The sequence below is a fragment of the Pan paniscus genome, chromosome 21 (assembly GCF_029289425.2).
Source record: "Pan paniscus chromosome 21, NHGRI_mPanPan1-v2.0_pri, whole genome shotgun sequence".
In the NCBI taxonomy this organism is placed as follows: Eukaryota; Metazoa; Chordata; class Mammalia; order Primates; family Hominidae; genus Pan; species Pan paniscus.
The window spans coordinates 3,091,531-3,118,587 of NC_073270.2; the positions used below are offsets into that span (position 1 = coordinate 3,091,531).

The following is a 27,057-nucleotide window of genomic DNA, read 5'->3' on the forward strand; positions in this document are numbered from 1 at the left end:
GGCTAATGAAAGTCACTACCTCATGGAATTGTCATAATTCTTTGTTAATCCCTGTGCCTGGCAGATAGAAAACTTTAGTAAATGTTGGCTATTAGTCCTAACAGTAAAGTATAGGTTACTTCCATAAGTTAAGCAAGACAAAAACAAAAACTAAAAATTTGGTCAAGCCATCAATGATTTATCAAGCAGTCCAGCCCTCTTAACAGCATATAAAAGGATTCACACTCCTTGTGGTCCTCCCAGAACTTCATATTCAATCTCTCTCAAAATTCAGGTGGGGGATGCAGCTGGAGGCCATTATCCTAAGCAAATTAACTCAGGAACAGAAAACCAAAAACCAAATACTGCATGTTCTCACTTATATGTGGGAGTAAACAATGGGTGCTCATGGACATAAAGACAGGAATAGACACTGTGTATTACTAGGGTGGGGAGGGAAGGGCAAGGGTGGAAAAGCTACTGGTTACTATGCTCATTACCTGGACGATGGGCTCAACTGTATCCCAAACCTTAGCATCATACAATATATGCATGTAACAAACCTGCACAGGTACCCCAAAATCTAAAAAAACAAGCTGGAATTATAAAAAGTAAATAGGCCGGGTGCAGTGGCTCATGCCTGTAATCCCAGCACTCTGGGAGGCCAAGGTGGGAGAATGGCTGAGCCAGGAGTTCGAGACCAGCCTGGGCAACATGGTAAAATCCTAGTGGCATGTGCCCACAGTCCCAGCTACTCAGGAGGCTGAGGTGGGAGGATCACTTGAGCCCAGGAGGTCAAGGCTGCAGTGTGCCATGATCATGCCACTGCACTCCAGCTTGGGCAACAGAGCAAGACCCTCTCTCAAATAGATGGATAAATAGGTAAGATGCCTAAAAACAAAATAAAAACATGTATATGTGTATTAGAAAATAAAACAAAACAAAATCAGGTAGGAAAACTAGCCAGGAGGAAAGACACTGCTGGCTGTGCTAAACCTACGAAGCCAGTGATACAGGAATGGGGCCAGGGCCACACAATGCAGCCTTCTGTCCTTAGAAACTTCTAAGTAAAGACACAAGTGTTTGCAGCTACAGGGTTTTGGCTTTTTTTTTTTTTTTATGTTTTAATTCAACTTTGTCGTGGTACAATTTACACACAATAAAATTCCATCACCCAGAAAATTCCCCTGTGGCCCTCAGCAATCAATTCCCACCTGAAAAACAACCACTGATACGATTTCTGCCACTCTAGACTATTGTTGCTTGACTTTATATTAATGGAATTATAGTATGTGTTCTTTTCCAATTTTTTTATAGCTTTATTAAGTTGTAAAACTGATTTACATAAATACACCTAATTTAAAGGGTACAATTTGAAGTGTTTTAATATATTCCTATCTTGAAACTATTACTACAGTCTAGATAACCCATCACCCCAAAAAGTTTTATGTCCTTTTGTTTTCTATCCACCCTTCCTACCCCAACTGATCTGCTTTCTGTCACTACAAATTAGTTTGTATTGTTAAGAATTGTATATAGAATCATCTAGCAGGTACTCTCTTGTGCCTGGCCTCTCACTCAGCATAATTATTTTGATTCATACATGCTGTTGTATCAATACTTTATTCCTCCCCCCATCAACACACCCTCAGCAACATTTCATTGTATGGGAATACCACAATTTGTTTATCCATTCATTTATTGCTGAACACTGCAGCATTTTCCAGTTTGGAATTCTTATGGGAAAAGCCACTGTGAATTCCTATACAAGTTGCTTTATTAACAGAAGTTTTCATTTACCTGAGACCCATGGAATTGCTGGGCCACAGGGTAGACATATATTTAACTTTATAAGAAACTGCCAAACTGGTTTTTTTTTTTTTTCCCCAAAGTGGTTGTACCATTTTAAAATCTTACCACATGGCTGGTTTCACAAGCTTGTATCCATCTCATGGCTTTTGTACTTGTTCTTCTTTCTTCTTGGAATGACTTCCCATTCGGTTTCAGAGCTGGGTTCTTGACATTCAGGTTTCAATTCAAATGCCAAATGCCAAAGAGGCTATTATGGACTGAATTGTGTCCCTCCTCACTCCAAATTCATGTTGAAGTTATAATTCCCAGTACCTTAGAATGTGCCTATATTTGAAGATAAGGTCTTTAAAGAGGTAATTAAGATAAAATAAGGCTGTCAGAATGAAGGACAAAAACCATACTATCATTTCAATTGATGCTGAAAAAGCATTTGATAAAATTCAACATGGTTTCATGATAAAAACCCTAAAAAAAACTGGGAATAGAAGGAAAATACCCCCACATAATAAAAGCCATATATGACAAACCCACAGCTAGTACCATACTGAATGGGGAAAAACTGAAAGCCTTTAAGATCTGGAATACAACAAGGATGCCCACTTTCACCACTGTTATTCAACACAGTACTAGAAGTACTAGCTAGAGCAATCAGGCAAGAGAAAGAAATAAAGGGCATCCAAATAGGAAAGGAAAAAGTCAAATTATCCTTGTTTGCATATTATATCTTATATTTGGAAAAACCTAAAGACTCCACCAGAAAACTGTTAGAACTGATAAACAAATTCCGTACAGTTGCAGGATACAAAATCAACATACAAAAATCAGTAGCATTTCTATATGTCAACAGTGAACAATCTGAAAAAGAAATTTAAAAACTAATCCCATTTACAATAGCCATAAATAAAAATACCTAGGAATTAATTTAAAGAAATGAAAGATCTCTATAATGAAAACTATAAAACACTGATTAAAGAAATTGAAGAGGACACACAAAAAATGGAAAGATATTTCATGTTCATGGATACGAAGAATCAACGTTGGTTAAAATGTCCATACTACCCAAAGCAATCTAAAGAGTCAATGCAATCCCTATCAAAATACCAATGACATTCTTCACAGAAATAGAAAAAAACCATCCTAAAATTTAAATGGAACCATCAAAGACCCAGAATAGCCAAAGCTACCCTAAGCAAAAAGAACAAAACTGGAGGAATCACATTATCTGACTTCAGATCTTCAAATTATGCTACAGAACTACAGTAACCGAAGCAGCATGGTACCAGAATAAAAGCAGACACATAAACCAATGAACAGAACAGAGAACCCAGAAACAAATCCACATACCTACAGTGAACTCATTTTCAACAAAGGTACCAAGAACATACACTGAGGAAAAGACAATCTCTTCAATAAAAATAAATGGTGCTGTGAAAACTGGATATCCACATGCAGAAGAATGACACTGGAACCCTATCTCTTGCCATATATAAAAATCAGCTCAAAATGGATTAAAGAATTAAATCTAAGACCTCAAACTGTGAAACTACTATAAGAAAACATTGGGGAACTCTCCAAGACGTCAGTCCGGGCAAGGAGTTCTTGAGTAAAACTCTATAAGCACAGGCAACCAAAGCAAAAATGGACAGATGGGATCACATCAAGTTAAAAAAGCTTCTGCTCAGCAAAGAAAACCATCAACAGAGACAACCCACAGAATGGAAGAAAATATTAGCAAACTATCCATCTGACAAGGAATTGATAACCAGAATACATCAAAAGCTCAAACAACTCTATAGGAAAAAAATCTAATAATCCAATTAAAAATGGGTAAAAAATTTGAATGGACATTTCTCAAAAGACATACGAATGGCAAACAGAAATATGAAAAGGTGCTCAACATTGTTAATTATCAGAGAAATGCAAATCAAAACTACAATGAGGTATCATCTCATCCCAGTTAAAATGGCTTATATCCGAAAGACAGGCAATAGCAAATGCTGGCAAGGATGTGGAGAACATATACTGTTGGTGGGAATGTAAATTAGTACAAACACTATGGAGAACAGTTTAGAGGTTCCTCAGAAAACTAAAAATAGAGCTACCATATGATCCAGCCATCCCACTGCTGGGTATATACCCAAAAGAAAGGAAATTAGTATTTCGATTTTCCTGTGTTTGTTGCAGCTCTGTTCACAATAGCCAAGATCTGGAAGCAACCTAAGCATCCATCAACAGATGAATGGATAAAGAAAATGTGGTACTTACACACTATGGAGTACTATTCTGCCATTAAAAAGAATGAGATTCAGTCATCTGCAATAACATGGATGGAACTAGAGATCACTATGTTAAGTGAACCAAGCCAAGCACAGAAAGAAAAACACTGCATGTTCACTTATTTGTGGGATCTAAAAATCAGAACAATTGAACCCATGGAGATAGAGAGTAGAACAATGGTTACCGGAGGCTGGGAAGGGTGGAGGGGGAATGAGGATTGGGGAGGGTGGGGATGGTTAATGGTCATGATTAAAAAGACCTTCTGATCACCATTTTGCAACTGTAATAATTGTTTCAAGCAAGAATCACCATGAATTCTGAAACCAGTGGGTAAGAGTCTAAAGAACAGGATATTTAAATAGTCTCAAAATATCTTCCCACAGAATACTTAATAGTTACAGAAGGAAAAATCGTAACTTTATGGTGGAGTGTAACTACTCCTACACCACCTCAACCAAATGATGGAAGTTAACACCACGAATACTGGGACAAACACAATGCCACGTGCCTCCTGATGAAAGGCCCTGAGGAGGCAACTTTTTTCAGCAGTAGTCCTGCCAAAAAATGCATACCCTCTCAGAATAGCAAGGGATGGGTTGGTGGGGGGTGGGGGAGGAGAGAAAAATGGATACTCTGAAACTAATAAGAAAACATCAGATGAATAAAAATTTAGGGACATTCCACAATATAACTCGCCAGTATTCTTCAAAAATGTCAAGGTCATGAAAGACAAAGAAAGGCTGGATAACTAACTGCCCTTCCAGATTAAAGGAAACTAAAGAGGCATGACAACTCAGTGCAACATGTGATCCTGAATTGGATCCTGGGGAATAGCTATAAAGGACATTATTGGGACCATTAGCAAAATTTAAATATGGATGGAGTGTATTAAATAAAACAATTGTATCATTGTTAAAGATTCCTGATTTTTGACCACTGTACTGAGATTATGCCAGATAATGTCTTTTTTTTAAGGAAACACACACACATATTTAGGATAAAGGAGTTTGATGTTGGAAACTCTAAAATGATGTAGTAAAAAAGAATATATACATTATATGTGTGTGTGTGTGTGAATATCTATATACCGTATACTGATTTCCTTTCTTTTGGGGTATATACCATATAGATATCCACACACAATATGTATTTGTGTGTATATATACACATACACGAGAGGATATGGATATGCAGCAAAATATAACAATTTGTTATTCTAGTGGAAAAGTATATGATCTTTACGATTCTTGAAATTTATGTGTAAATTTGAAATTTAATCACAAAAAGTTGAGGTTTTCAGCGACCAAATACATTATCAGAAATGGCCTGTACCCAGTGAGCACTCTTTAGCTCATTCTTTTTCTCCATCACACTTACCACTGGCAAAAATTATCCTGTGCATTTATTTAATAATACTTAACATTGTGTGCAAGGCTGTCCTAAGTGCTTTACCTGTATAACCTCTGTGAATCTTCTTACAGGTAACGAACAAACACACAAGAAGGTTGATTAACTTGCCCAAGGCCACCCATGTGGTTTGTCTCCTGCAGTGGCACAGAACCTCAACCAAGGCAGAAACTGCCTTGTCTATTGCTCTTTCCCCAGCGACTTGGAATGGTGCCTAGCACATTACGGGTGTTCAATAAACATCTGTAGATTCAGTTAACAAACACTGGGCACCCACTAGGCCTACATTGGAATACAAAATACAGAACAAAATATTCAAAAATCTGTGCCTAAATGGGAGCTTTGAGTACTAACGCTCAGCCCCACACCCAATTAGCCTCCATCTAGGTATTTCATTTGGGTCTATCATTCCTGGGAATTAAAGCCCATTCTATCCATTTTGCAGAGGATCATTGGATAAACGGATGCTCAGGGTGGGTCAATGATTTGCACAAGATCACTGGGCTGGTAGAAGGGAAGGTCGGGATTCCAACCCAGTTCCTGAGGTTCCCAGGACAGAGCTATGAAGCAAACGACCAAGACAATCACCCAGTCGGTATTTATTAGGCGCCTACTGCGGACGGTTGGTCTTCACGCAGATCAGGCGAAAAGGGATAGTGATGCGCGGGCCGCTGCGGAGAGCCGGAGCCCGCCGCGGATCACGGGAATTTCGCGCCTATTTTTTGTTGGCTGGGTGTTCTCGCCAGTGATTGGGTCCCGGCAAGGCGTGCCGGTGCGCTCGGCTGCGGCTGCTCCGTCGACCTTTGCAGGACCGGGCGGTGCAGGGCTCACTCGGCTGGCGTCCCGGGGGATGGGCCACCAGGAGTCTCCGCTGGCCCGGGCGCCGGCGGGAGGTGCAGCTTATGTAAAGAGGTTATGTAAAGGGCTCAGCTGGCGCGAACACGTGGAAAGCCACGAGAGCCTAGGAGCCCAGGCTTCCCCAGCGAGCGCCGCGGCAGCAGAAGGATCCGCTACACGCCGGGCTCGGGCCACCACCTCCCGCGCTGCTCGGTCCCGGAGGCAGCCCGGGCCCGGAGCGGACCATCCCCAGGCAGGGGCTCCAGGGGGGAAACGGGCCGCCCGGAAGTGGAGGTGCGCGGGCCAGGTAAGGGCGCCGTTCGAGGACTGAAGGCCAGCGCCGAGGCTGGAGTTACTGCCACTGCCTCCGCGCTTGGGAAGGGAAATCGGGTCCTCGGCCAGTCGCACTCCGAGAAGCCGAACTTTTCAGCCAATCCCCTCTACCCGTCGCCCTCGGGGACTTGGGTCGGTCCGCTGGGCTCCGCTAGGGCTTAATTCAATGGACTGTTTACACCCGGGCGAACACAAGGCGGGGCGCGGGGAGGAGCGTCACAGAGGGGGCCAAGCAAAGAAAAATATTTCCGCCGGCCAAATCGCGTCTCTAAGCGGTTTTCAGAAGGCGTGAAGCTTGCTGGCTCTTCTTTTTCCTATCGCTACATGACAAGCTAACAGAGAGAGCGGAGAGTTTGTGCTTTTCTTTCCGGTTCCCCCTCTGAGCCGCTGCCCAGTGGTTCGGTCTTTCCCGCTTTCCCCTCCCCTCCCCCGTTCAATCAGCGGCGGTGGCTTCCGTCTTAAAGGGGCCGCGGCGGCCGGGGGAGGAGGAGGTGGGGCGCCCCGCGGCCTACGCTCCTGGCCTCCCCGCCTCGGCCTGGCCGTTTAACCGATTCTTTCGCCCGCAGGTCACAATCCAAGGTCCGGCTCCTCCGCGTCCCAGGGCCGGACGGAGGGATGAGGCAGGGGGGGCCCGGGCAGCGCCGTTGCTGCTCCCCCCGCCGCCCGCAGCCATGGAAACGGGGAAGGACGGCGCCCGCAGAGGTACACAAAGCCCGGAGCGGAAAAGGCGAAGCCCAGTGCCGCGGGCGCCCAGCACGAAGCTGAGGCCGGCGGCGGCGGCCCAGGCCATGGATCCGGTGGCGGCCGAGGCCCCGGGCGAGGCCTTCCTGGCGCGGCGACGGCCTGAGGGCGGTGGCGGGTCCGCGCGGCCGCGTTACAGCCTGTTGGCGGAGATCGGGCGCGGCAGCTACGGCGTGGTTTATGAGGCAGTGGCCGGGCGCAGCGGGGCCCGGGTGGCGGTCAAGAAGATCCGCTGCGACGCCCCCGAGAACGTGGAGCTGGCGCTGGCTGAATTCTGGGCCCTCACCAGCCTCAAGCGGCGCCACCAGAACGTCGTGCAGTTTGAGGAGTGCGTCCTGCAGCGCAATGGGCTAGCCCAGCGCATGAGTCACGGCAACAAGAGCTCGCAGCTTTACCTGCGCCTGGTGGAGACCTCACTGAAAGGTAGGAGCACCGCGGGCCTTTCCACCCACGCAGGGCCTGGACCCCCTGCTCTCCGGACGGCTTGGCCCACACCGTTCCTGACCTTCCTAGGCCTCAGACCTGGTCCCTGTCACCCTGTGCCCTGACACACCCTCCTTTCCTGGGCCCAGGCATTCGGCCCTCTCTTCTCAGGTCCCAAGATCAGTCCCTGGGCCTAAAGTTGGTTGGTATTTCCATAACAAGAGCTCGTTGAAGTGCTAACCATTAACTTAATAAGTGCTCAATAATTGTGAGCTATGGTTATTAAACGTCTTCTATTTTTAAGATCGGTTGGGGGAGTGGAGGAGGGGTTGGGTTCAGTTAGTAGCAGAACTGCGGAGCCTCCTCACCCCCGAGGGCCTCTCTCTTTCCCTCCCAAAACAAACAAAAAGAAAAAACTTTCCTGGACCCACCCACACCCTCTCCCTGTCTGGTTCCGAGTTTCCTGACACCCTCCAGCTCCAACCCCCAAACTCCTGTGGCTTCCTCGTCTGCCTTTTCCTTTGAGGCCCCCAGCCCTTCATCCCAGGCAGCCAAGCAAACTGACGGTCTTCTGGCTTGGTCCTCTGAGGGATGCAGGCTGACAACCCTCACAGGTGGCCTGAGAGCCGTCACATAACAAAGCATCCAGCATCTTTTCTCTCCGTTTTACATTCTTAATCTTTTTCTTAACCTCAGAGGCTGGCTGGGAAATGGTTTTACTTAAAAGGAAAATGGGGTACATTGAGTCAAGAGGTCTTGCAGTCCTGGAGGAACTAATTATCTTAGTTTCCGGGTTTTAACTGCAGTTAGGGAATGTATTCATCCTAACTACTCAGTACTCACAAGCCTTTTTCATACTACCAGTAGCTAAGTGTCTGCTCGGAGAGGAGAGAGGCGGTAGAAAGTTTGAGGAGACTTTCTGAGGCAGGAGGATCCAGGGGAAGAAAGTTTACTAATCCGAGTCCCAGCTGTGGTCTCAGTGCTGAAGTAATTTTTAGGTAATAACTTGAAAAGTAAATTCTATCCTTTTTCTATAAATAAACTAAGGCTTAGAAGTGAACAAATAACTTGATCAGGGTTAATCCGCTTGAAAGGGAAGTTAGACTGTGCTCCTGGTTTCCTTACATTTCTCAGAGCTTAAGTGACGGGGATCCCAGATCTGTCTTGATTCAAGGCCTGGATGCTTTCAAAGGCGTAGTGCTGTTCTCTGTACCCTGAGGATGAACTTTTTAAGAGTGGGTAGGATTTGGGGTGAGTTTGGAGGGGGTGGTTTCCCAAAATCTTGTTACTTTTGCACAACTTAAAGATCCCCCAAGTCTTTCCCAAGAGAACGCTTTGTCCCATTGCAAGTCAGTTGTTTGACAGTGGAGTTGGAAACATGAATCAATATCACCTAGAGTCCTTTAATTAGATGTCTAACTTTATAAAGTCCATCCGTGCCCCATCCATTCTGAGAAGCCTACCCTCTCCCCAGGGTGAGTGTTTTTGTTTTGAAAAGACTTCCAGCAGGGCACAATGGCTCACGACTGTAATCCCAGCACTTTGGGAGGCTGAGGTGGGAGGATGGCTTGAGCCCAGGAGTTTGGGAACAGCCTGGGCAACAAAGTGAGACCCTGGTCTCCACAAAAAATAGAAAAAAAGATAGCCGGACCTGATGGCACAGGCTTATAGTCCCAGCTACTTGAGAGGCAGAGGCAGGAGGATCAGTTGAGCCTGGGAGGTTGAGGCTACAGTGAGCCGTTATCATGCAATGGCACTATAACCTGGGCGACTGAGCAAGACCCTGTCTCAAAAAAAAAAAAAAGGCCCCCTAGGGGATTCGTTTATCTTACCTATATTCTAGGAGCGCATCACTTATTTTGAAGTCTTTCTATTCTCAGACTTCTCTTAGTCTTCTCCTTTACTGCCAATGAATGGTCTGGACTTCCTACTACAAGGTTGCCTTGGGATGTGGGAATTTGCCAAATGTTTATTCCTTGTGTCCTCAGTTCATCGACGCCAGTCTCGAACCTTCAACCTCAGCTTGAAGCTTTTGCTTACTCTCTCAACATATAAATACTATGTGGACTTTCCTCACCTGAAGAATTTGTCAAAATTCCAAAGTGACCCCATGGCAGCATAGCATAGTGGTTAGTACCATGGACTTTGGGGTTAGACCCTCTGGCTCATCCCAGGACTGACTGCACAAAACATGGAGCAAATTGTTTGAACCCTGTGAGGAGCATTCCGTTATTGTAAGATAGTGGGTATGTACCTATGACATTAGGTACATAGGGTCACTGTGCAAACTGTTAATGTCAGCAAGTGCTCCACATAGGGAGGAATTCACTGCCTTATATAAGTTCACACCATGTTCTGTACTCTTCTGCCCTCACCCCCTTCAAGATTCACATTGTTCTTGCTCAAGTTTCCCAAACTTGTTTCATCATAGAACACACCTTGTTTTCTGTGTTGTCAGGCACACCAAGTTGACAGAAACACTGGTGTTTTCATCCTCCCTTTGTGAACTAAAACTGGGACCTAGAAAAATGAAATCTTTTGCTTTAGGCTGTACACTGGATTGGATTTGTCCCTTTCAGTTGTTTGGAGTCTTTAAAATATTTGAGGCCGGGCGCAGTGGCTCACGCCTGTAATCCCAGCACTTTGGGAGGCCGAGGCGGGCGGATCACGAGGTCAGGAGATGGAGACCATCCTGGCTAACACGGTGAAACCCCGTCTCTACTAAAAATACAAAAAATTAGCCGGGCGTGGTAGCGGGCGCCTGTAGTCCCAGCTACTCGGGAGGCTGAGGCAGGAGAATGGCGTGAACCCGGGAGGCGGAGCTTGCAGTGAGCCGAGATCGCGCCACTGCACTCCAGCCTGGGCGACAGAGCGAGACTCCGTCTCAAAAAAAAAAAAAAAAAAATATTTGAACCTCTACGGTGTTCAGGGCTCAGAGACAGAGCAGTGAAGAAAATATGTGTTGTTTCTGCTTATGAAAATGACATTCAAGCTGACTTGCAGTGTGTTGATTTTTCAAGTAGTAAATAGGTAATCATTTTTGCTTCTTAAAATAGAGAACAGGACCAAAATTACTCCAAGTTAAACTTTGCTTATTCTGGATTCCAAAATTTAGGAGTCTTGATCTGTCCTGGGGCCTTGGCTTTACAGCATGCAAATACCACCCAGTAATGTTAAAAAGCTGGAAGGAATCCTAGAGATAACCTGGTTCAGCTCTCTCATTAAATAGAAAAGTCCTTTACAGTCACCCTTGGCCCTGCCTCCTAAAACTCAGAATGATTTTGAACAGGCCAAAAAGTGTGAATCTGCCTTGAAGTCTCAACTAAACCTAATGCTGAGTCCCTACTGTGGTATTTGAAGGGAAAGAAAAAAAGCAAAGCAAAACACACCACCCCTTGCCCCAATGGAACTTACATTTGAAAAGTTTGAGAACTGGAAGAAGATTTAAATGCTATTCAAGATCACTGGAGGAAATGACTAGTCAACTCATAAGCAAGGGCTTTGCACAAGAATTAAGAGGAAAGAGAATCAGGAGTTAGGGAGAAGGTGGGCTTGAAAGTAGGGTGCCTAGGACTGTGGATAGGCGAAGAGACAAAGGGAGTCCGTTTCACTATTTGGCCAGTAAAATAATCCAGTATCGAAAAGAGAAATGTCTTGAAATGCTGTTCTTGGTCTTACCCCATTTTGTTTGATAGCCTTAAATGCATTGTCTCCTTCCATTCTGTGCACAGACCAAACACGTCCTGCCCAGAAGCATTAAGACAGCAGAAGCTTCGGAGGAATAGAAAGAGGTCTTAGATGTGTGACCTGGCTGCCTGTTTCACAAGGAAGGAAACTGAAGCCCAGAAAAGGGACAAAACTTTTATCCCTTTTGGTTTAGTGATAGCACTCAAACCAGCCTCCCAGGCTTTTTAAAACCACGTTTACAATCCTGTAAATTGTTTGGTTGAAGGGTTGGTGCCTATGTTTTTAACTTTGAAATACTTCTCACATAAAGGTTGGGGGGGTGAAGGCATCAACAGTTTGCTTTTATCCCCTTGTTTTCCATTGCGAGAATGCCTGTCCTGAATGTGCCTAAAACAAAGTTCAAGATTACTGCCACTTAGACAGCAGGCAAGCCTGAGTCATTGTCAGTCAGAAATTCAGTTGCTTTGTCTAAGGCACACACTGATTCTTCTGACAAATAGCAAGTGAGGACACACTCACAGACACTAATCCAGGACAAACTCTCAAGACTCATATAACAGAATAGTTAGAAGTTTGGGAGAGCCGGGAGCCTAGCTTACACTCAACTTGATAAGACACTAATTGTTCTTTACCAATTGTTTGATGTCGATGCCTTTAGGTGGCTGGGAACCGAGGCCTTGGAAAGTAATCTTGCCTGCACACCAAGTGGCTTTGAGCCAGGCTACTATAAGAGGCCATGCAGAGTTTTTCTCCACGAGGCATGCAGAGGACGCATGCCCACATGAACATAATGCAGGGTCACAAGTGGTAGCATCTTAGAAAATAGTACAGTTGTCTGGGAGTTTAGTTAGGGGCATTGGGGAAGCAGGGGAAGGAAGAAGCTGAGGGAGGAACTATAATAGTATAGGATAGACCAGGGTCTTAGCAACAGATGGGTTGTCAGCCTGCAGACTTCCCCAACTTGTCGAGTGCCTAGGGAACCTTCAGAGCAGAGCAAGGCCGTTCCCTCCCCAGCCCTTGGAAAAGCAACTCTGAATCCTCTTCTGTGGCTTGGGTCTCAGAGTTTAGAGAGCTGCCAGGTCAAGAGGCAGAGAGCTGGCTGGCATTGGGGAAATATAAGTTAACACAATACAATAAAATGCTAGACTCAGAGTCAGAAGGTTTTAATCCCAGTTTCACCCTGTAAGTAAGAGCTGAAACTTGCAGGTTGCTATGTATCAGGTGAAGTCAGTACCGTGATTATCTTCATTTTATAGGTGAGGCAACTGAGGTACCCAGGTTAGTGAAATTGCCCAATGTAAAACAGCTAAGCAAGTAACCAAGTCAGGATTCAAGGCCAGACATTCAAACTTGAGTATGCTTTCTTAACTGCTGTGGGGTACTGCTGGGACAGGTAGCTTAAGTTCTAGGTTCTTCTGTTTTTCTTGGTTGTAAAATGGGCATAATCATATTTTACTCAGAAACTAATGGCTCAGGCCGTGTGCGGTGGCTCACACCTGTAATCCCAACACTTTGGGAGGCCGAGGTGGGCGGATCACCTCAGGTCAGAAGGTGGAGACCAGCCTGGCCAAAGTGGTGAAACCCTGTCTCTACTAAAAATACAAAAAATTAGCTGGGCGTGGTGGCGGGCGCCTGTAGTCCCAGCTACTCAAGAGGCTGAAGCAGGAGAATCACTTGAACCCGGGAGGCAGAGGCTGCAGTGAGCTGAGATCGCATCAATGCACTCCAGCCTGGGCGACAGAGCAAGACTGTCTCCAAAAAAAAAGAAAGAAACTAATGGCTCCTCTTTGTTTTTAGTTGTGTATTGATCAGTGCTTGTGGCACTGCTGATTTCTGTTGGTTCTTTCTGTGTGTCTCAGCTGCCAGGGACCCCACCTGCTCTCTGCTCTACTCTTGAATGACTTGGGGCAACCACACAGACTTCTTGCTCCTGACTGACTACTTTTTATGTGCATTAGGGATTTTAGGTACCAGCCCCAGGAGACAGAAGCAGCCCTTCCTTAATTGAGAGCTTTGGTTAATTGGGGTTGCGTTGGGTAAGGCTTTTTATAGTATAAACTCTCGAGGGGTGCTTCCTAAGTAGAACTTGTAGTCTGCTCATTTTCACCTCAAATGTGGCCTTTGCTGGTATCTGTAGGGCTAGGAACCCTCCTTAGTGACTTCTAAATTCTGGATCCTGACCTAGTTGTCTTTAACTTGCATATTCTGCATACCCTACTACTACTTTCTGTGTTCTTTCTCTTTTTACACCTCTCCAGCTCATGACTTTTATCTTGATTTATTTCACCCTCTTATCGACCACCTAGGTGTGCATGTGGTATACTGTGGGGAACCCAGAGACTTGATTTCATTCCACCGTGAGTGCCCAGTCTAACGGAAGAGATGGTTACAGTACAATAGATGTTACTTCACTGCAGCCTGTAAGAGGTGCTCTGGGTGAATCAGCTGCCAGGAATGTGGACTAAATCTGGGGAAAGGAAGGATGAGTTGTAAAAGGGTAAATCAGAAACAAGCCTGGCAAGAGCTGAGGCTTAGGTGTGTGGCAAGGCCCATGCATATGGAGAGAGATACTTGAGCCCGGACTGCCATGGATTAGGGGTACCCCAACTCTCTGCCTGGCTGGTGGATTCTACATTTTAACAAACCCCTGTAATGTTCCAAGTAGTAATAGCTAGCATTTCGTAGTATTTTCATATTCCTTTTCTCATTTAATCATCGCCACTGTAAAGTTGGTGTTTATATAACTTGTTCTTACAGACAAGAACATCAATGTCCATCAAGGTCAAGTTGCTTGTCCAGCACAACACTAGAGAAAGGTCAGGGCCTAGGTTTACATCCAGATGCTCTTTCCAGTGTCCATGTTCTTGACAGGCTGCCTTGTGACTGTATTGGACAGCTGCCAGTGGTGTCCAGAGATATTAGCATAATTCACACCCAGTAGCAGTCTGCTCTAGTGTCCAGGCACCATTCAAGGTGCTCTGTATGTCACAGTTAAGCCTTAGAGCAGTCCAGTGCTGTAGGTGTTTCTTCTCAATTTATAAAAAACTAAACAGATTCTTAGTGTCCTAAGAAATTTGCCCAGGATCATATAGCTATGTAATTGGGGGATTGGGGGCAGGTAGTAGAGGGAATGTTGACCGCAGGCCTGGCTGGCTTTACAGCCCCTGTCCGGCCGGTGGGTTTACTCTTGTCCTCTTTTGGACACTGTGTTTTGCCCTGGCAGCCAACAGAACAAGTCTGTTAATCTTAGGAAGTACTTTGGACACACCCTGTGGTGTTGCTATGGTACCCAGCCTCTTCATAATGACATAACAGCACAAAATCATTGAGAATGGGACCAATTCTTGGCCCGCATTTTCGTATTTCTTTGGGAAGATGTGCCAGGATGGGTCCGTGTCTTTAGCTTCTTAGGACAGATCTTTGGCTGAGCCAGCTCTTTAACTAAAATATTTTAATGTACAACTCCTAATTAAACAGGGATGGCTATAGTCATAATTTATTCAAACTTCATTTTTCGGGGTTCCCTCATCCTTTTTCTTAAGACATAACTTTATAATTTTAATATTCTGCCCTTTTCCCCCCTTCACATTAAAACTTGCTTAGTACATGCTATGTGACTTTCTCTTTTGGTTTTTTAAGTAAACTTTTGTTGAAGTATAATATGGTCCTTTAAAACTTTCAGCCAATTGGTATTACCATAGTTAACTGTTACTCATTCTCATTCTTGGACAGTAGTTTTCCAATCCTCCACTTTGACTTACTCTGTATGGAATACCAGTTCTGAGTGTCTCTGGTGTTTGGTGTGTGTTTTTTTGTTGGGTGGGGAGGCTTGTTTTGTGTGTTTTTGACACTTTTGGAATGAATTCCTCAAGTGGGATTTTTCTTTCAAATGGATCGAGCATTTTTAAGACTTCCTATATGTATTGCTGAATTGCTGAAGTGCACGTTAAGTCAAAGTCCTAATTAGTCCTCTGCTGAAAGACAGATCTGCATGTTGTGTGGTTGGACCATCACGAGGGACTGGATGAACATTAAACTCTGGGGGGCACCCATCAGAGTCTGCTGTGGGAACTAGCACATCCAGGTGTGTGATTTTGCTGCAGGCACTAAGGCAGTCACAGTGCTTCTGCTGAGAATCTAGGCTATGGAAACTCAAGGTCCTGCCCTCAACTAGGCAAGTTACTTAATCTTTTGCTCCTGAGTCTCCTCACCTGTGAGAGGAAATGTAATTATTGTCTGAATAGGTAGCAGTTTCGAGTAACCAGAGAGGAATGGCAGAGCACTCTCTGAATTCTTCCTTTCCATCTTATGTGACAAGTTATTAAATCTTATTTATCCTAAACTTCTAAGACCTTTCACATCCTCTTCTCACCTCCTCCCTTGCCAGCCCTCACTTCACCAGGTTTCAGAGCCTCTTGATAAGTCAGTCGGCCACTAGGCTGTCTCCCGTCGCCAACCCCTCATGCCTCCATAAGGAACTTGTTTCGTTGTCCAAGATATGCTCTTTCATACTTTAACGTCTCTGAAATCAGCGGTTGACTTAGTCAATGGTGTGCCCATAGCATTGTCAGCAGCCTATATGGCTTACTTAAATGGTATGCCTTAAAATTGGTGACTTGTAGATTCTGTAAGCGACATATCTCTAAAATACGTCAGTGGCCAGGCGCGGTGGCTCATGCCTATAATTACCCAGTACTTAAGGAGGCTGAGGTGGAAGGATTGCCTGAGCCCAGAAGTTCAAGACCAGCCCGGGCAACATAAGGAGACCCTGTCTCTACTAAAAATAGAAAAAAATAGCCGGGCGTGGTGGTGCATGGTTGTAGTCCCCACTACTCTATTCGAGAGGCTGAGGCGGGAGGCTCCCTTGAGCCCAGAAGGTAGAGGCAGCAGTGAGCTGTGATTGGCTGCACTCTGGCCTGGGCAACAGAGCTAGACCGTTTCAAAATAAGTAAATAAATAAAATGTATTAAGAACTTTCAGTCACTTCCCATTTCTTGGAGTCTAAATCCACCTTAGAAGATATCCAGCCTCATTCCGGCACATCTACAGAAACTCTTCTGTGATTACCCAGACTACTTGTGTCCCTGGCGCACACCCACCTGCTCCTGTGCCCACTCGCCTCATCCTGGGAGACGCAGCTGCAGGGCCTCTCGCAGTTATTCTCAGCCTGCCTTCCTCTCATCCCAGCTTCTCTCCCAACTCTTCTGGCAGATCCGGGCCCGCTTCCTAGTTCTCACAGCTGTAGTCATTTTGCTTCTAATGACCAGAAGCCTATGTAAGGGCAGGGATGCCCCTCATCTCACTGCACCTCTGTCTCGAGCAATGTGTGCTCAGAAATTGTTTAAGTGGCGTTGACTAAAACCTGGAAATCTAACTTCTGGAGAAGGCTTAAGGATAGGCTTGTAAAAATCTAGAGCATTTTGTATTTCTTTACAGGAAGTGCCTGTCTTTCCAAAGCTCCTACTGGCTTGTCCTTATGCTGAGCCTGCTGGCCTCACGTTTTTCAGCGAAGCAAGCCATGTTTTTATTGGGAACTTAAGCACTTCTGATCAATTTCCATGACTAATGAGATGCAAGACACCTGCTTGGTTTTGTTCTTGGGTTTACTTTAAGCATCTTCTCTCCCTGTGGACTGTGGCATAGGATATGTTTTGAAATACATAATTTATATTATGGTCACCTGACTGTCAGACTTGAGGGAAAGGTAGTAAAACTGTCCCCAAAGGCAGGCCTGCCTCTCTTGGAAGAACACTTTTTAGCCCTCTGTGAGCTGGGAGACAGCATGGTCTGGGGGGAGGACTTGCTGTGGGGGTTCTCTCCTATCCCCCCCAGTTACTCGTGGTAAGGGCCCTCGGGCAGACTCTGAAGCCTTTCTCAGCCTTAGTTGCCGCACCTGTAAAACGGTGCCTGGTAAGATGAGATAGCTCACATAATAAACTTTTAAAATAGTACCTGGAACCCAGTAGGCTTTCACAGGCTAATTTACCTCAAATCCTTACTATCTCCAAATAACCTGCCTGTTTTCTCCCTCTCTGGGAAGGAAGCTAAATTTGTAACTCTTATTAATCTTATACAACTGTCAGATTATACCAGACAAGGGAATTATAAAACTTAAGTAAATTTTATTTGTTCCTCTCAGCTCAAAAAACTGAATTTCACTTGGGGATTTTAGTGGTTGCTGCATATATCTATTCCAATTATATATCCTGAAACTGGGGAAATACCCGCAGTTGTGGGTGGGTCGGGAGCCCACTGTGAGATGGGCCTGAGCTGACACTCCATGGATCACCTGCCCTCCATCAGTCCTGTTCTGACTGGTGGACCACAGTGACACTTTGGTTCTTTGGGAATTAGTGTCTTTTTGGAACTTGTGTTCAGTAATCCCCTAAAGTTTGATTACTTTCCCTTCCTCAATGCACAGCCACCTTGGAAATGACTGCAGGTCTCCCTGGGGAGGCCGGAAGACTGAGTAAGAAATCTAGTCCCCCGACCTCAAAACATCTGCAGAATGTGCCAGCATTTCTCAGGGTTAAGTAGAAGAGTTAAGCCATAGATTGCTAACCAGAATATCTGGTATAATTTAATAAAAACTAAAATAAAAATACGAAACTAGGGCCTTGGCTGGTCAGAAGAGGGAAGTTACTGGGAAATCAAGTGAGTATAAGATAGATTGGCGTTGCAGCTAGCCTTAAGGTGCACATTTCAATTGTACCTGCAGAGATTGTGGGGGCAGCAGGCCTAGGGAGAGGGATCACTTCAAATAGGAATAGCCTGGTCTACCTAGAACATGGGTTTCAGCTGTTACAGCCTAAGAAGTGTGATGTCTTAGATGGAATAATACACTTTCATTCTAAGATCTAAATTTCATCTTTTGCCTAACATGTAAAAACTTACTCTTACGGCCTACAGCACTGGGATTATTGAAATCGGTGACTTCCAAGGATTTGGTTGGGGTTGAGTGGGAATGATGATGTTAGTGATGGTCAGTGGTTCATTTCCCCAAAAAGATCTTACATTCTGCCAAATGTAGTTCATATCTGACTTAAGTCACAGTACTCATGTGGTATAGTTTCATTCTCTCATTTGATAGATGTGAAGACTGAGGTACCAAAAAGACTGAGGCTCAGAGAGTTTCAGGGACTTGCCCAGGGTTCTAGCCATCTTTTCATCACACCTCAGTCTCCCTGTGTTTTCCTTGAAACAAAGAATCCACCCAGTGAGGCAGTGGTCAGAGTTGGGGTCTAAACCCAAACTCTTTGTTTCCTGGTCTGTGTTTTTCCTGTTACTTCACCAAGTGCCTCCGAGTGCCTGGCATCATCCACGTCCCCTCCTTCCATCTGGTCGTGAGGTAGCTGAGACCCCGTTAGACAGTCCGCTTGGAGTAAAGGACTAGAATTCTGACATGTTTGTTTTCTCCCAGGAGTTGGTGTGTGAAAGCACACGCCGCAGCTTCTCAGGAAAGAAGTCCAGGGGCCTTTCCTGCGCAAAGAAGTACTTTTGAGGCCAGGTGCTATTGAGAAGCTGGGACTCTTGAGGCCACTGCACCCGGCCTCAAAAGTGCTTCTTTTGGAAGTACGTTGGGAAGCCAAGGCGGGAGGACCACTTGAGCACAGGAGTTGGAGGCTACCGTGAGCTGTGCTCACACCGCTGCACTCCAGCCTGGGTGACAGAGTGAGACCTTGACTCCTAAAAATAATAACACTTTTGTATCTGGGACAAATAGCTGCACTCCCAGTTTTCCATTCTGTCATACCCACTGTTACTGGGTGTGATTCTGAGAATACTTCTTCCTGTCCAGAATTTTCCTCTCAACAAACAGCCCCTCCTGTAGCATCTCCTGAGTCTAGCTCCTTCCTCAGAGCAGCTCCTCAGTCCAAAGGTCCAGTCTCCCCCAACCACTCACAAACTTTGGGTTCTTTTTTTACCGTTTTTTCTTTCCCTGGATTCTCATAACCTGGACTTAGATTATAGTCTGTTCTGCAGACTTGTTTTCTTTTTCCTTAGGTTGCCATAGTTACTAACTTTGTATATAAAATAACCATCATTCTTCTTCCTTTATTCCACCACCAGAAGTTTCAGTGTTTTCTGATGTGGCCTTTGCAAAAGGAATTGGATGGCTTTTTAATCTTTTCCTTTCTGGTTCTACCTGTAGTACACATTTCTTGCTCTCCTTTTTGTGGGTCTTTAGCATCTGGATTGACTTGGGCTTCAGATTGATGCTTCATTGTGCAGTATTTTTACATAGAGGGCCTCTGCCCATGACCTAGATAGAGGATTATGAGAGGGGAAATAACTGATTTGAAAAGAACAAAAAACATCTGCCCTAAACTGGTTCTACCTGTATTACTTTGATTGTGAGTAATATAAGCAAATAAATTATATAATTACAAGGGAAGTGAGTGATCAAAAACCTAAAGCTTTTGTTTTGTATGTCACATCATCTTGGCTGAACCCAGAACTCTCAGACCATTGGCTTTAGTAGACTGTGTGCCTTGGTAATTTCAGGGCTGTTTGGGTTAGCAGAGTCTCACCCAGATCACTGGTTTTCTTTATAATAGAGTAAATGACTAGTAAAAGGAACCCTCTGCCGGAAGCTGTCTGAGGAAGTGCAGTCATTTTTGGTAGGATGCATACTCCATACTGGGGCCAGAGAGAGGACTTCTCTTCAGGTCCTGGCTCAGTTACAAATGACCTTGTGACCACCCAGAACAAGCCAGCACATTTGCAGGCCCAGCCTCTCCTCATCAGTGAGATAAAACATCTGCCTTCTTACACTTAGCTTTGGGAGCAGTTGTAGTCATCACATAACATCCACATAAAGATTCACTGGACTGTCAATTGCTTTATAAAGAACATTGAGATTTGCTTGGAGAGGTTGGTCACCAGCTTTCCTAGAGTTTCAAGCCCACACAATTTAAATCTGTCTTGTACATCGACTTTAGACTCCACTGTTCCCACCAGACTTCCAATTTACACCTTTCTGGTCTTTTTGTCCCTGTGTTCCATCATCCATTCCATCTTTCAGCCTAGAATTACCTTCCTGCTCCCCCACTGATCTACTGCCTTCCTTTTACAGGGTTAGTTCAGTCCTGCCCCCTCTGACACCTTCAGATCTGGCCACTCCTGCCCCCCCCCTTCACTGTTTATATGAGTTGACCCTGATGGAGATGTACATTCAGATCTGGCGACTCCTGCCCCCCACTTCACTGTTTATATGAGTTGACCCTGATGGAGATGTACATTCAGATCTGGCGACTCCTGCCCCTGCTTCACCGTTTGTAGGAGTTGAGCCTGATGGCGATGTACAGCTTTTGATGGTTGCTGCTGTGGATACCTGTCATCTCCTTGAAACTAAGCCTCATAGAGGTGGAGGCATGTTATGTACCTAACTTGTGCTAGGCATATGGTGGGCTTGCAGAAAATATTGATGGATCGGACTGTGCCTCTGAAATAAACCAAGGAAATTGTAGGAGTGTGCCTCTGAAATAAAGGAAATTATAGTGCCATTCTAGGTGCATTAACAAGAATCCTTCTACAAGTCAGGAAAAAAGAGAGGGAAGGTCATTTGCTCAGCATGGAGTAACAATGATATTAGAAGCAACAGACCCGTGACAGCCTTCTTGCGTGCTTTCCCTTGTCCCATCTGCCCAGCAGCTTTGGGAGGTGTGGGTGGTATGGCACTCCCTGTTTGGAGACAGTATAATGAAACAAAAAGGCTTCGCAGTCAACCAGACGGCAGTAAACCCGAGTTTCCACCTGGGCCTCATTCCAAACCCAGGTACCTGACACCAGTCCCTGGTGCCTGTGTCATACCTTAGGCACTCAGTGCCAGTTGTGCAGGTCCCCTTGGAGCAGTTGTTTGTCACCAATGTCACTCTTGAGTACACTGCATCCTTTAGTTAAAAAGAAGTGTGACTGTGTCCATCTCACTCAAGCTCCTTCCTGTCTTCTTTGATTTAGGAGAAAGGATCCTGGGTTATGCTGAGGAGCCCTGCTATCTCTGGTTTGTCATGGAGTTCTGTGAAGGTGGAGACCTGAATCAGTATGTCCTGTCCCGGAGGCCAGACCCAGCCACCAACAAAAGTTTCATGCTACAGCTGACGAGCGCCATTGCCTTCCTGCACAAAAACCATATTGTGCACAGGGACCTGAAGCCAGACAACATCCTCATCACAGAGCGGTCTGGCACCCCCATCCTCAAAGTGGCCGACTTTGGACTAAGCAAGGTCTGTGCTGGGCTGGCACCCCGAGGCAAAGAGGGCAATCAAGACAACAAAAATGTGAATGTGAATAAGTACTGGCTGTCCTCAGCCTGCGGTTCGGACTTCTACATGGCTCCTGAAGTCTGGGAGGGACACTACACAGCCAAGGCGGACATCTTTGCCCTGGGCATTATCATCTGGGCAATGATAGAAAGAATCACTTTTATTGACTCTGAGACCAAGAAGGAGCTCCTGGGGACCTACATTAAACAGGGGACTGAGATCGTCCCTGTTGGTGAAGCGCTGCTAGAAAACCCAAAGATGGAGTTGCACATCCCCCAAAAACGCAGGACTTCCATGTCTGAGGGGATCAAGCAGCTCTTGAAAGATATGTTAGCTGCTAACCCACAGGACCGGCCTGATGCCTTTGAACTTGAAACCAGAATGGACCAGGTCACATGTGCTGCTTAAAATTCAGGGCTAAGCATTTTGGGTGATTTTAAACTAGGTGAGTGCTGTCTGTTGTTGTTTTTTGTTTTTTGTTTTGAGACAGGGTCTCACTCTGTTGGTCAGGCTGGGGTGCAGCGGGTGCAGTGGCAGGATCTCAGCTCACTGCAACCTCCACCTCCCGAGTTCAAGTGATTCTCGTGCCTCAGCCACCTGGGTAGCTGGGATTACAGGCACCCACCATCATGCCCGGCTAATTTTTGTATTTTTAGTAGAGACGGAGTTTCACCATGTTGGCCAGGCTGGTCTCAAACTTCTGACCTCAAGCGATCTGCCGGTCTCAGCCTCCCAAAGTGCTGGGATTACAGGTGTGAGCCACCATGCCCAGCCTCTCTTTTTTTTCTGTATGCCCACTTCTTGGACTGGGTTCTTCATTCTGGACCCTGGCACGGGCCCTGTGAACTTGCGGGGGAATACAAAGTTGAAGGAAACGAAGTGCTTCTTTTCAAAGATCCCCCCCATATCTTGATGGGAGAAATGTGCAATTATCTGAGTACACGTTGGAAAGTCTAGAGAAGTCTTCTCAGAGGAGGTTGCGTTTAAGCCGAGTCTCCCTTTTTTTAGAAACGCTCTTTCTCATCATTATAAATGCTCACTGTAGAAAATGTGCATAAGAGGTAGACGGGTTTTCAGAGAATAAACACTATCTGATTGTATCCCACCTACTCACACATCCAGTTCCACATAGTTTAGATCTTGCCCTAGTTGGTCGAGGTCTTTTTCTTTTTACTCATTACTAATCTGAGCATTCCTCCATGTCATACTTGAGAAGTATGGCTTTTCAGGGACTGTATGACATTCCCATTATATGTACCATAATTTAACCATTCTTCTACTTTAGAAAACAGATTTTTTCCATTTTAGATACTATAAAGAATGTATTAGTGAATATTTATGTAGAAGTCTTTGCTTATTTAAAAATTTATTCCGAGGTGGGCGGATCACGAGGTCAGGAGATCAAGACCATCCTGGCTAACACAGTGAAACCCCATCTTTACTAAAAATACAAAAAAATTAGCCAGGCGTGGTGGCGGGCACTTGTAGTCCCAGCTACTCGGGAGGCTGAGGCAGGAGAATGGCGTGAACCCGGGAGGCGGAGCTTGCAGTGAGCTGAGATCGTGCCACTGCACTCCAGCCTGGGCGACAGAGCGAGACTCCAGCTCAAAAAAAAAAAAAATTTATTGTGAGTTTTCCTTTGTCAAGTACAGTCATGCTCCGCATGAACAACGTATCGGTCAAAAAGGAATGGCCTATATGACGGTGGTCCCATTAGATTATAATGGAACTGAAAAATTCCTATTACCTAGTGATGTAGCTGTTGTAATGTTATAGTGCATATTATGGTGCATGTGTTACCTTTTCTGTGTTTAGATACACAAAAACTTACCATTGTGTTACAACTGCTTATAGTATTCAGTACAGTAACATGCTGTACAGAATTGTAGTCCAGGAATGATAGGCCATACATGTCATCTAGGTGTGTAGTAGGCTACACCATCTAGGTTTATGTAAGTACACTCTTGACATTACACAACAATCGCCTAATGACTCATTTCTCAGAAATCGTTAAGCAGCCCATTGTTAAGCGACCCATGACTGTATGTGCTAGGCTCTCAGGTGACATGATAAGCCAAATCAGAGACTTTCTCCATCTTCATGAATTCTGCATCTTAATTAGGGAGAGAAACTCCAAGTTGAACTTGGTTTCATGTGTAGTATTTTCAATGAAGGTATTTTTGTAATGAGTCACTAGGTCTAATTCTTCAAATCATAATTGTTTTATAGCTGTTTAAGGAGAAGAGGTATTCAGGGTAATTGACCTTTTGGGTGTTGATGCACAGAGTCAAGAGGAGGGAATTGGGGGTGAGGGAGCATCCCAGATAGACAGACCAACCTCTGCGAAGGACCTGAAACCAGGGGGAGCCTGGCACATTTGAGAGACTAGACCAATTTGGGTTAACGAGGAAGTAGGCACATGGAAATTAGAGAGGACAGGGAACAGTGTAGACAGAAATTGAACTGGAAAACCCAAAGGTATTTATAGGAACAGCAGAATAGTTTAGTTGGACTGAAGTTTGATGTGTGTGTAAGAGAAATAAGATGAAAAATTGACCAGCATATATGCTAGGTAGTTTCACATGAACCATTTTGTTTCACCTTTACAAACCTGCAAGGGATTAAGTAATTTACCCCAGATCCTACTAAGTTAAGGATGGGTATATCTTATTCAAGCATCCCCCACCCCCTTTTCCCTTAATATGGTGAGCTAGAAGTAAGCTGCTCTTACATTGTGCTGAAGTCTTGATGAGGTGATGGAGCTAGTGCTGATCCTCCTGGTGGTCACAAGGAGCCTCAGGAGCCATAAGGCCCAGAGCTTTCCATCACTTGGGTGGGTTCCCTCCCTTTCCCTTCATTATCCTCTGGTTTCTAGGTGGGGCTGGCTCATACCAAGTTGAGCTTGGTTTCATGTGTAGTGTTCTCAGTGAATGTATTTCTTGAGTGAGTCACTTAGGTTTAATTCTTTCATTCCACAAACATGTATTCCAGGTGCTGGACCAATTGGGCCTACCACCCGTGGGTAGGAGAACAGCAGTCCCCAAAGCTAGGTTTAGGGTAGTGCTATATTAGAAACCAAAAGGGTTGGCTAGACAGTGTTTTAAATGTATTTTGTGCTGTCACTTCGCATTTCCATCTCATGCTTTCTGCTTTTGAAAGACCTCTTAAAATTCAGATTTGCTCTGGCATAGGAAGGTTGTCATTGGAAGAGGGACCTGAATTTAGGTTACGATTATGGGGTTGTCATAACTAATTGAGATCAGGGCTTCCATGTGGATATCCACACTTGAGATTTGTGCTGTTTTGCAGGGCAGTTTTGGCTAAATTGGAGTGATTCTTTCATGTAGGAGAAATAGGCGACCTTGAGAAGAGGGGAAAAGATTAGGAATATGGTTACTGGTGAGTGTCCCAGGCTGTTTTGTTAATTCATTTTGTGGCTCTTACAGCTAATCTTTACAGTACTGGTGGTGCCAATTTGACCATAGCCTATCCTCCCCTGTCTTAGGTGGGCACTTAGAATTGTGGGCCTGGGCCCAGGTCTGTGACCAGAGCCAAACCCTGTGTTGCCAGAAACTTCAAATCAGCTTCTGTAGATGAGCCGTATCTGGCTGGTCAGAGAATCTGAGGCTTGACTTGGGAAGAACATTGAGTCTGACCTCCCTTTCCCCTGCCAAGTTTTGTAGATGGACAAGCTAATTTCATTTATTCATTCAACATGTTCTTTGGAAACTCTTTCCAAGTACCATTTTAGACACAGATAATACATCAGTGAACAAAACAGACAAGTTTTTGCAGTATGGAGCTTAACATTCGTTCTGTTGGGAAGACAGTACCCATAGGTAATGTACAAGAAAGTGCTCGGTGCTGGGTGCGGTGAGAGGGTAGGATGGGAAGAGTAGAGCAGGGTAGGGGAGATCTGAAGCTTGGGTGGTGGGGAGGGGTGGGGATGTACTTTTAAATGGAAGATATCAGAGTGGGTCTCCCAGAGACGGTGACCTTTGAGCGAATGTTAGAAGGAGTTGAGGGAGTGAGTCCCAAGGATTTCTGGGGAAAGAGCATCTCAGACAGAAGTAATGGCCACTGTGAAGGTCCTGAAAGTTGGCCAGAGTGAGCAAGGAGTGTATAGGAAGAGATAGATAACTAGGAGCCAAGTAGGCCTCATAAGCCTCTAGAGATTTTGGCTTGTGTTTTTGGATGAGATGGAAAGCCATGGGGACGTTTTCAGCTGTGTGATATCTGCTCTTTTGAAAGGATCACTTTGCATCTTGAAATAACGGGATAAGATGGGAGGCTGTTGCAATAATCCAGGTGAGAGATGACGATGGCTTGAAACAATGTAACAGAGAAGTGATTATTGGATTTTGGGTATTTTTTTGAAGTCAGAGCCAGCAGGATTTCCGGCTGGATCATATGTGAGGTGTGAGAGAAAGGAATTAATCATCACTTCAAGGTGTCAGCCTAAGTGATGGGAAGAATAGAGCTGCCATTAAATAAGATGGGGAAGACATTGGGGGAATAGGGTTGGCAGGAGAAAGTTAGGTTTTAGTTATCTGAAAGTTTGGCATGCCTATTTAGAATCCAACTACAGATGTAGAGTAGGCAGTTGGATGAGTCTGGAGTTCAAGAGAGGGGTCCAGCCTAGAGATACAGATTTAGAGATTTGCCACAGTACTGGAGTGGGTATAGACAAGAGGAGGTCAGAGGACTGAGCTCCAGGCGGTGCAACATTGAGGATGGGAAGAAAGAAAGGAGCCAGAGAGAGGGGAAAAGACATCAAGAGGAGGAGGGAGCCAGCTGTGGCATCATCTGCTAGTTGATTGAGAGGACTTGATCATTGGATTTAGTAAGTGGGAAAGCATCAGTACTCATGAACAATTTTGGTGGAGTAATGGGGAAACCTGGAACTAGGGTGGATTTGAGAGGGGAAGAGGAGAGGAATTGGAGACAGTGAAAGAATAGACCAGTAGTTGTCAAAGTATTTCGTCTGAAAGCCTCTTTACATTTTTGAATTTACGGACTCCAAAGAGCTTTTGTTTTGGGTTATATCTGTGGATGTTTGTACTATTAAAAATTAAAATAGGCTGGGTGTGGTAGCTCATGCCTTGTAATCCCAGCACTTTGGGAAGCCGAGTAGGGGCAGATTGTTTGAGCTCACGAGTTTGAGACCAGCCTGGGCAACATGGTGAAACCTGGTCTCTACTAAAAATACAAAAATTAGCCAGGTGTGGTGGCACATGCCATAGGCCCAGTACTTGGGAGACTGAGGCAGGAGAATTGCTTGAACCAGAGAGGCAGA

General features: G+C 45.0%; 1 protein-coding gene across 3 annotated transcripts in view; it reads left to right on the forward strand.

Annotated features, from left to right (window-relative positions):
* Positions 1-356: 356 nt before the first annotated feature.
* Positions 357-27,057, forward strand: part of STK35 (serine/threonine kinase 35) — an 83,083-nt gene continuing 56,382 nt past the window's right edge. For 2 of the 3 annotated variants that reach the window (XR_004668244.3, XM_003821279.7), the window contains exons 1-3: positions 429-6,619; positions 7,212-7,809; positions 21,457-22,206. Coding sequence is in view for 2 of the 3 variants with exons in the window: in XM_003821279.7 (XP_003821327.6) it covers positions 6,038-6,619; positions 7,212-7,809; positions 21,457-22,169 (1,893 nt within the window). In the remaining variant the exon portion in view is untranslated. Of the gene's footprint in view, positions 6,620-7,211; positions 7,810-21,456; positions 22,207-27,057 lie in introns of all 3 variants that reach the window. The other variant, XM_034947331.3, reaches the window with a different exon arrangement.